This window comes from Molothrus ater, chromosome 2 (genome assembly GCF_012460135.2).
Source record: "Molothrus ater isolate BHLD 08-10-18 breed brown headed cowbird chromosome 2, BPBGC_Mater_1.1, whole genome shotgun sequence".
NCBI lineage: Eukaryota > Metazoa > Chordata > Aves > Passeriformes > Icteridae > Molothrus > Molothrus ater.
The window spans coordinates 18,633,077-18,642,808 of record NC_050479.2 but is presented as its reverse complement, the minus strand read 5'-3'; the positions used below and the strand labels follow the sequence as shown (position 1 = coordinate 18,642,808).

General features: G+C 40.9%; 2 protein-coding genes across 5 annotated transcripts in view; one reads left to right on the top strand and one right to left on the bottom strand.

The window, feature by feature from the left end:
• Window positions 1-1,792: 1,792 nt before the first annotated feature.
• Window positions 1,793-7,755, bottom strand: TRAPPC2 (trafficking protein particle complex subunit 2). Of its 4 annotated transcripts, none has more exons than XM_054514033.1 (5): window positions 7,666-7,755; window positions 6,722-6,832; window positions 4,934-5,077; window positions 4,048-4,134; window positions 1,793-3,195 (listed from the first exon to the last, which is right to left on the bottom strand). In XM_054514033.1, the coding sequence occupies exons 2-5, from the start codon at window positions 6,812-6,814 to the stop codon at window positions 3,097-3,099; spliced, it is 423 nt and encodes a 140-aa protein (XP_054370008.1). In that variant the 5' UTR covers window positions 6,815-6,832; window positions 7,666-7,755; the 3' UTR covers window positions 1,793-3,096. The 4 variants fall into 4 exon arrangements, with proteins under 4 accessions (XP_054370008.1, XP_054370009.1, XP_054370011.1 ...); XM_054514034.1 differs by lacking the exon at window positions 7,666-7,755 and adding an exon at window positions 7,424-7,603; XM_054514036.1 differs by lacking the exon at window positions 7,666-7,755 and adding an exon at window positions 7,317-7,399.
• A 49-nt stretch (window positions 7,756-7,804) lies between these two features.
• OFD1 (OFD1 centriole and centriolar satellite protein) overlaps window positions 7,805-9,732 on the top strand; it is a 29,501-nt gene continuing 27,573 nt past the window's right edge. Inside the window, exon 1 of the mRNA XM_036384936.2 lies at window positions 7,805-8,049. Coding sequence (XP_036240829.1) covers window positions 7,954-8,049 — 96 coding nt within the window. The 5' untranslated portion in view covers window positions 7,805-7,953. The remainder of the gene's footprint in view (window positions 8,050-9,732) is intronic.

Sequence of the window (9,732 nt, the reverse complement as noted above, 5' to 3'; positions counted from 1 at the left end):
ATTACTCATGCCCTGGGAGCTGCTGTATCACAACTGCACACTCATCACAAAAGTGGCCAGTAAAGATAAACGGCATGGACGTGCTTAGTAAATAAGACAGTATAGGAATTAGGCCAGGATTGGTCTCAGAGGGAAACTACTTAGTGTCTACAGAATCAAAAATCTTTTGACAAGCACTTATAGGTGACAGGTATAAAATCATAATGCTTAATAATAAACATTAATTTCTGTACTTTGTAAAAACTGGGTTGCATTCCATATGGATGTAAGGTAGGCATTTGTGGCTTATGTTTCAATTCACTGATTTGTTTCAAGAGCTAACACACCTCAAATATTACAGGGTCCTGTTAGCAGTATGTGGAGCTCTGTAGATTGACAGAGCATACTGTGTAACATGTATGCAAAGTTCCAGTGTCCTTTAAAATGAGGAAAAAGAACTGTTGTGGGTTGGTGGGACTGCTGGGAGCTGTGCTTGTTAGAGAGCAGAATGGGAAGGGGCAGAAGATGCTACCTGGGACAGCTGACAGCTCATGTCACAACAAACTGTATCAATGCTTACATAAGCTGCTTTAACAGCTGCTCCATACCTCAAATGGATCTTGATTTAAGTCACCTGACAGGTTACCTAAACAGTAATAGAACCTTGTAGAAAGTGGAGTCTGAGTTGCATTTCCAGCCTGGATTTACTAAAGTTGATTCATGTTAGCTTGTGCTAATGGTTCTCATCTCCTTATGCTTGTTTTTGAATGACTTAGGGTAATTCTAATCCCTTTAACTCATAAACTTTTTATTGCCTTTATTGCATAATGCAGATTATCTATGTTTTCTTGTACTGCAACAGACTTTATTTTGAATTCTTACTCTTAAGCCCCTGAGAGGGTAGGAACGTAATCCTTGCAAAGGAGGTGTCTTTTCACTGAGAAACTGTTCAGTGAAGCATGCTGGAACTGCAGCCTTCAGGCCTAGAGCAGATTTGTGACTTTAGCAGACCACAAGATAACTTTCACCCATCACTTCAGCTAGTGGTCTTTCAGCTGACTGAGAAGAGTCACAAACTAAAGCAGAACCAAGTGTTTCTCCACGTCCAGAGAACTTGGAGCTACCTCACCAAGGCCTTCAGGGTTCTGTCACAAGACAATGCCCCTGAACGACAAACTCTAGGACAAAGGTGATGTGTTAGGACATAATTCTTCCATTCCTGTGCCAGTAACAGTCTGTTTTTATAAAGCCTAGGTGGACCTGAGTCTGCATTTCCCATCTACAATTCCTATATTCAGAGGAAAGAGGGAAAGATGTAGGGGAGGCATAAGAACAGGCACCATTTGGCTAACTGCCTTCAGAAATCAGGCAAGAAAGAAAATACTTTCATTTTTCTTAATGTCCTACTGCAGCAGCAAATGCAATTATAAAAATATGTAGCTTCTAAAAGTGGTAATCCTTCATATTTGCCAAGCCTTTTCTTCCTGCTAAGTATATGATTATTTAGTATTTCCTAGTGAATCCAGATGTCATGCTACATGGGCAGAGGCAGAAAATAACTGCAGCTCAGTGGCCTCTTATCTCATGATCAAGAATGCTTTACCTCAAGTGTGTTTGTTATTTCCATGTATACAGAAAAAAAATTGATTTATATAAAATTACATGGCATTATCAAAGTGCTGTACAATGCAGTTTATATACAAAAACATTGCAAAGACAGGTATTCCCATCTTCACTGGCCACCCGACGAGGTACTGTTACTGTGGTTATCTAGTTTTCTTCTAAATCACTTCAAGTATACTCAACAAGCATCCATACTACAACATTTCATGTTTTATTTAAGGTAAATATGTTCTTTTTTCTCATGGAACATTTTACAGTGACACTACTTAGCAGTAAGTGCAGAAATGATGACTGACTATACACTTATAGCACATACAGATGTGGTCCCCTTAATTATACAGACTATGCAAAATATTTCTTAGAATAGCATGCCACTTCCTTTGGAAATTACTTTTCAGACTTTTTTGAAAAAAAAAAGTACAAGATAGCTTATACAGATTTGCTGCAAAAAGAAACAGAATACCTAACATTGTAAACCCAAGCAAAGTATTAGGTACAAAATGCCAAATGATCTATTTAAAAATTACTGGTTTGGAATGATGTTAAGTTTTGCAAAATGGTTCCAACAACATTTTACAACGGAACAGGAGCCAGACAGGTCAAATAATGCCTTTCTGAAACCTCAAGAAATACAGTTTCATGGTGCAAAGATCGTCCTCTAAATTTATTTAGAAAAAGAAAGTTTCAGCAGTTGAGGAAATAATGGGAAAACAGTGGGCTTAAACATGTAAATTTAGTTTGGGTTTTTTTCATGTGTGAATTAGAGTTAATGTCAGGGCAGATCTGGCTCTTCTAATCTATCTCATACATTGATGCAGTACTGCAGCTAAATGTGTATTGCACTAAATACATGGAAAATTTGAATTAGAAACTTTTAAACTCTAGGGGTTTTCTCAAAATTTCTTCATGTACTGGAGACAGCTTTTCTGATTTTCCATTTTTTATTGAGCACTTTATATACAAAGAATTACACATCAATAAATAGAGGCTTGATTTACTACCACAGAGGGTAATCTTAGTCTGGTTAGTCTGCAGAGCAAGCTCTCTACTGAAGGAATACAACTAGGAAAGTTTATTATAAAATTAAGCACTTAGGCCAAACAGTCAAGAGTTCCCTTTTGCTCATATTAAACCAGGTGACTGGTGACATCTTTTGCATTTAGGTCTGATTTCCTCCCACCCTGTGTCAGAGGCTTACACTTGGCCTATGCACTAACACATAATATCTCAGTTTCTTCTTTTGTACCTCTGCAGCCTCTGACAGTTTAAAACTTTATTTTCATATCACATAAAAGGAAACTTCTTGAGATACACCTTTTTTTTAACCAGAGAAGCTTGGCTGTTTTTATCTATATCAGCAAAAGAAAAAGCTGCTTCAGCATCCAATTAGTCTTCAGAAGATGAGTATAAAACATGCAGGGGACTAACCAGTACAGTTCAAACAATCATGAAAGTAGGGAAAAAAGCACTCACTCAGGAGATTGATTTATTTATTCAGCTTAAAAGGTGTTTCTTCCCAAGGAACTGGACTTTCCTTTCAAAGGCAGTGGATCGAATAGGAGTATTGAGTTCATAAAATGGATTCATTGCAAACTGGGAAAGAAGGAAAAACCCATCAGTAAGCACAATGCCCAGCCCTGGAAAATGTCACTTCAGGTGATATCTACTACTAGCTTTCAGCCTATTTAGTGTCACTAACAGCACAGACCTCCCAGACAGTCCTTGCTTTCCAGGCCCTTGCATTCTCTCCATACATGTGCAGAGCCATCCCATGGCACCAGCTCCTCAGAACAAACCCATCACACTGGTGGAAATCAGGATCATTTGAGTGCCTGTGGGAGGCTGAGATGGTGATGCTTCCCATGACTGTTTGCCATGACCCTGTACAGTGGAAGTACCACCAGGATTTGGGAACAAGGGCTATGTGTTCTGAGAGCAAAGCTACCAGGCTCTGTAGAAGAGTCCTTTCATTATCATCATTAATGATACCATACTACCACAAAATGCATCACAAGAAGTTGCCCCACAAGTTCTCTGTTGCCCAGAGAAGCTGTTGATTCCTCACCCCTGGAGTTGTTCAAGGCCAGGTTGGATTGGGCTTTGACCAATCTGGTCTAGTGGAAGGTGTCCCTGCCCATGGCAAGGAAGTTGTAGATGGTTTTTAAGGTCCCTTCCTACCCAAACCATTCTAATCTATTCTACAAAAAATCACTGGACTAAAGTGAAGAAGTCTAAAAGAGCACAGTTTATAAAATTTTAAAAAACCTATTCTGTTTAATGGAAAATAGAGCCTTTGTGTCACTTTACCAGCTCTGGCTGATGTGGACTGCACAGGTGCTTATACAGGCCCCCAAGAGAAAAAGTGCTAATACAGCTGTGCCTGAGCACAAGCAGCATAACATGCTTAAAAGTAGTGCAGCAAGACCATAAAAAATGATTTCTTACCTTTATATACAACTCATATACATCAGTAAAGAAGTTCTTGATTCCATCTTCTTGCCTTACATCATGAAGCATTATAAATCTCATATGTACAGTAATTAAGGAGAATAAAACTTTTACAAAGAAAAGAGACATTATCCTGAGATAAGCATTTACACGTAATTCAACATATACCTAAAATGTTTAGCTGTACATGAAACAGCAGTGACTCATAGGAGGAAGCATTTAAAAAAGTAATTGAAGCAATGAAATTTGGAAAGCATTACCTTTATATTTTAACATCCCCCTATTTGAAAATAATCACCTCTCTATGCAAGGTTTCTTTGTAATTCAATTTCAATGTAATTCTGAAATATAATTCAGAATTTCTCAATGTAATTCAGAAATTCATGGATCTGAGGTGCATCTCCCTGCACCTCAGCCATGTAGCCCTAAAGTTAAAATGTCATTCAACGTTACTTGCTATGTAACAAATGTTTCTCAACAAACAGTTCCAGGACTGCCTGTACATAGTATCAAGCCTCAGCACTGCATTTCCACCCCTGGAGTGACTGACACCAGGCATGGTCACTGCCACTTCCCCTCTCCAGCACGGTCAGAGGGGTGGGAACAGAGATCATACAAGCTTGCTCAGAGCCTCTCATACCTCTTTACTCCATGTACCACATTTCATTATGCTATTTTGGCTCCTACAAAGGTAAAAATCCGCTTTTCCAACTGTTCCCAGCTGCTGTGCCTCCCACTATAGTTCTTCCTGTAGCTGATGACTCTAACAATAATAGCGAATAGCCAGAGAAATCTGATCCAAACTCACTTTATATAAATTACCTCTTTCTGGGGAAAGGGTTTTCTTACATAAATATAAGGAAAGAGAATAGGGAAGGATATGCCCAGCTGTGACAAAAGCAGAAACAAACCATTCATTAAACTTATCCACAGTCTTCAAGTACATGTTGTTAGAAAGCCACATGTTCTCGTCTACGAGGTCGAGAGCAGCATGGGCAATGAACTGGTTGAGATGGCGATGATCATCCTGATGCATTTCCAGAACACAGCAGATCAGTGATTAGTGATTCAGTGAAAGGAATGAAATACAAACAATCATTTGCTCCAGTTGCTACAGATCCCATGTTCAAGTTACATAATGTTACATTTACCCTGCTTTCCTGTTACATGTGCCATCCTGTAATTAAATGAAACTAGCATATGTTTTCATGATATTTGGTTTCAAGGGAGAAAAAAGGTCATAATAAAAAGATCATCACAAAACCAGTCCTGAGAGCAACAAAATCAGTAAAGCCTGTATTATGTCTCAGGAACAAACTCAAGCATGAATTCTTTTGTTTACTGATGGGGAAACTCCCACTGCTAACTTATTCCACAATATGGGCCCTCATATGTCTTTTTCTCTTCTTTCCAGACATCTGTTTTTGTGATATTTACATAGCATACATAAACGTAGCATTTTCTGGACTGTAACATTTCAGTCAAATTTGGCAGAAACTGACCCATAGGTTACAATGCGTAAAAGCTGGGGGACAGATGCAGAAAGCATAATACAGAGGGCAGGTATGCTAATAAAATCACCTAAAGATTCTGTTTTTCTCATGTTGTTTACCTAAAACCAGGATTGTTTTATTGGTTTTGGGGTCTTCTTTTTTCTGCAACTAGTATTAAATATGTGCCTGCAGATGTAAACTGCATCTCTTCCTATAATAAACATGAGATCACAGTGTTTGGCCTGTGTACTCTGTATGCAATCTAGAACACCAGAGGACATCTGCCAAGAAGAGATACAGGACAAAACCACACTGGAAGCTTTTATCAGACTGGAAGAATAAGTAGTTTTGTACTGTTTCTCATAGTAACAGGATGCTGTTACTGCCACTCTCACCTCTCAGGTTTTCCCTACAATCAGCTTTTACACATCCTCACACAAAGTCTAGTCTGAGTAGCCTTATTTATGATCTTTTATGAGACATTAGTTCGAAATACAGATGATTCCATGCAGTTCCAATCAGTGACATCACATACTTCCATTTTTGCATACACTCTCAGATACATGCACTTCTATTCTGAAATCTATTTTTTCTTTGATGTAATGCCACTTACAGATAGATTTGTTCTTTTCCCACTGGAAACAATACTTATTGAGTAGTATTACATTTATCACATTTTCAAAGTCTTGATTTATCAATAAAAGTTTTTAGCTTTCCTTACTTAAAAGCAAATATGATTAATGAAGATGATGAAAAAAATAGGTATTTTATAACATAAAGAATAAAGACTGGCTAGAGCTTTCAAATTTATGTTTCTTACTTTACCTTATTATTGTATATAAATGTCTTAAAAGTAAGTGGCATTAAACAATGAACAGCTACTATAAAACCTCTGTACACTAAGAGAAATTACCAAAGCAAAACTAAGATATATATATATTCTATAACATACAGCAGGGAATATATAAGGAAGCTGTGTTTTGTGAAGAACTAGTATAATCTGGCAAAGATATTTTTAAGAGACTTGGGAAATCCAGAGTTCTACTCCCTGTGACAAAATTTCTGTTCAATAAACCCCAGAAAACAGTAGGTATTTCTTTTAACAACAATGCTGGTCTCTTAATACACTGTAGAATTATAAAAGAATCACAGGAGTATCATATGGGGAAAAAACACACCTTTGACTCTACTTTTCCAGGAGGCAGAAATTCCATTTCAAATATGGGATTATCATGATGACCAACTATCACGAAGTAGAAACTTCCAGACATTCTTCAAAACAATGCTCCCTACAAGAAAAGACAAAAATACTGATGGCTCTATATACAAACTCTTAATCTAAGTAGAAGAGCTCCTAAAAATCAGCCAATGTTCTCCCATCCATATTTACCAGAGGCTAAAGAGAGATAAACATTTAGGTATGCACATCAAGAGAATGAAGCCGAGCTCTTCTTGGTGCAGCCACCCACCAGGATGAGAAACAACGGGCAGGAACTGATGCCCGAGAAGTTCCAACTGGACACGAGGAACAACTTATTGCTGTGCGTGTGACTGAGCACCGGAACAGCCTGTCCAGAAAGCCTGGAGTTATTCCAGAACAGTCTGGACACAATTCTGCGCCCTGTGCTCCAGGATGACCCTGCCTGAGCAGGCTGGGCCAGATGCCTCTGTTCCCTCCCAAGCTGTCCGATTCTGGGGGACCCGGAGAATATCCTTGGGAAGTGGACCTGGAAGTGAACCCAGGTACCTAAAACCGACTCCTGCCCTGCTCACCGATGATTTACCCCCGGTAGCCCCCGGACACAGCGATCCCGGCCCCTAACGCGCAGCACCCGCCTCCGAGGAGCCTCCTCGCCTGCCTCTCCCCGGGCCCTGCTCACAGGCAGCAGAAGGGGAAGGGCGGCCGGCGGCGGCGCCTCCTCCCTGGGACAATCCCACGGCTCCATCCCCAGGCCCTCCAGCGGTGCCCGGAAAGGCCGACCCGTCCCGCCACCCCCCGCGGGGAAGGCCCGGACTCCGCGGAGCTGCCAGGGGGCCCGCGGCACAGGGGGAGAGGGAGACGGGCAGGGAGAAAGGGAGAAGGATCCCGGCCCGCAGGGTCCCGCCCGGGCCCGCCGCCTACCCTGCGCCGCGCCCCATCCGCCCGCGGCCTCGGAAGCGCCGCGCTGCGCCCGCCCCATCCGGCGCCACCGTGACGCCTCAGCGGCCGCCGCGCCGCGCCCGTAGCCCCGAGCGGCCCTGCCCTGCCCTGCCCGGCGTGCCCGGCCACGCTCCCGGCCCCGGCGCCCTCCCGTGGGTAGCGGGAGGCTGCCCGGGAAAGCCCGAGCGGGCCGAGGCGGGGCGGCGAGAGTGCTCGGCGTCTCGCTGCGAGTCAGTAGTGCCCCTTTTTGTTTCGGTGTCGTAGGGCGGGATGGCATCGGTTGAAAGGGAGACACTGTCCCAAGAGGAGCTCCGGAAAAGGCTGTATCAGACTTTTAAGAGCCGAGGCGTGCTGGACACACTTAAGGTGTGCTTTATTTTCAGCAGGTGCTGCCTGTGATCCTCTGTGCTGCTTTAACACAGCCCCAAAAGCCGTGCCGAGTACAAGCGTCTCGCTCTCTCCACCAAGTATTGTTTTGCCACAACTTAATTATTATTTGGCAGGGGGGTACGGTGTGTGTTGTGTTCGGGCGTTTTTCCCCCCTTTGCGAGGTTCTCCCTAAACAGAATGGCCTTTCATTATGCCTTGGCCTAGGAGTGTTTCAGGAAGGTTAAAAGCCTGCTTTAGGTCTTTGAAAATACCCAAACTTGAAAAGAGAAGTTAGGCAGGGGAGAGAACAATAAATTAGAATATAAAATAGGAAATAATCTCTCAGGTTACAGGGTGTGTTTATTACCTATGGTAATTAAGCATGTTATATGAATAATACAGGATGTGTTTATTACCTCTGATAATTTAGCATGTCATATGAATAATACTTCTAAAATACTACAATCCTATTTTAAAACTATTTGAGCTGTTCTGTCCTTGTGTGCTTGTTCAGGAGAATGTATAGGAAAAAAATCAAGATCAATATTTCAAAAATATCATTGATAATCCAATACCTAAGAATTTGCTGTTCAGGACAGTTTGTTTTTGCATTACTGATTTCCATACCAAGCTTGCAATGCTTGAACCATTTCTCGTTTGACTTAACTAATATTCTATCAGATTACTTTGTGTTTAAGTTCAATTTTCTGCTTGTTAACTTGTCTAGAAAGTTATTTCTGCCTTCCTTTTGTGTACTAGGGACAGGGATTTAGCCCTGTGCTTTCCACCATCACTTTGCCACAAGATGTATAAGAGGTCGCTGTTCTTGGTTCTTTTAAAGTTGGCTAAAACTGGACGAGTCAGAAATTAGTAAGGAAAACAATTTTTTTCAGTTTTGTTTGAGAGTTGGACTTAATGATACTTTCCAACTCAGAATATGTGGTAGTTCTGTAATTTTCTTGTCAGCCTAATTTCTCTTGAAAACCATTCTAAAATATCAGGCTGGTCTGATGATCCAGCTTGGTTCAGTTTTGCTAATTATTTTGTCGCATTTTTGGTAACACACCACCTCTTTATTCAGTTGTGTCACTGTTGCACACCTGCTTTTGAAAGCTTAAAGCACTAGTTGTGTCATGATTTTTCCTATAAACAATTTGTATAAACAATTTGAATAACTGTATAATGAAAATAATTCCTTCTTCCTTCACTGGAAGGAGATCATCTGATTTTAGGTTACTTTTTTCCCTCTGTTGTAACTCACACAATACAAATAAATAATTTAATAATGCCATTTAGTTATTATTAGTGGCTGTAGGTCTCTTTGGTTAGTACTGTTTTGCTTCCCTACAAAATAATTGGTATTAAAGACATAGAATTTTTTTGTTTATTTTGCCACCTACTTTTGTGATGGCATGAGCAGCTTTTTGATATGAGACTCAAAAGAGGACCAGTGAGGGTTTCAAGAATACCTGAGATGGAGACCACATCAGGAAGGCTTTATTTAAGCCAAAGGGAAGGAAAACAGGAAAGCAGTGATCTGAAAATGATGGTACAAGAGTGGTGTTTGTGTGCTCTTGACTGGGAACTTCTTTTTAGTCCTATGTTTGATACATTTTGAGGGAAAGTCAGATTTCACTGTATCCACCATTAGAGGGTTTTGAAGAAGGGCAGGGTATTCAT

Coding starts and splice junctions, on each gene's coding strand:
- TRAPPC2 (XM_054514033.1), bottom strand. CDS start 6,814: ATGTCTGGAAGTTTCTACTTCGTGATAGTTGGTCATCATGATAATCCC. Junction 4,135..4,933: donor CTGCTTTTGTCACAGCTGGG/CATATCCTTCCC, acceptor TTAATTACTGTA/CATATGAGATTTATAATGCT. Junction 3,196..4,047: donor TATATGAGTTGTATATAAAG/GTAAGAAATCAT, acceptor CTTCTTTCCCAG/TTTGCAATGAATCCATTTTA.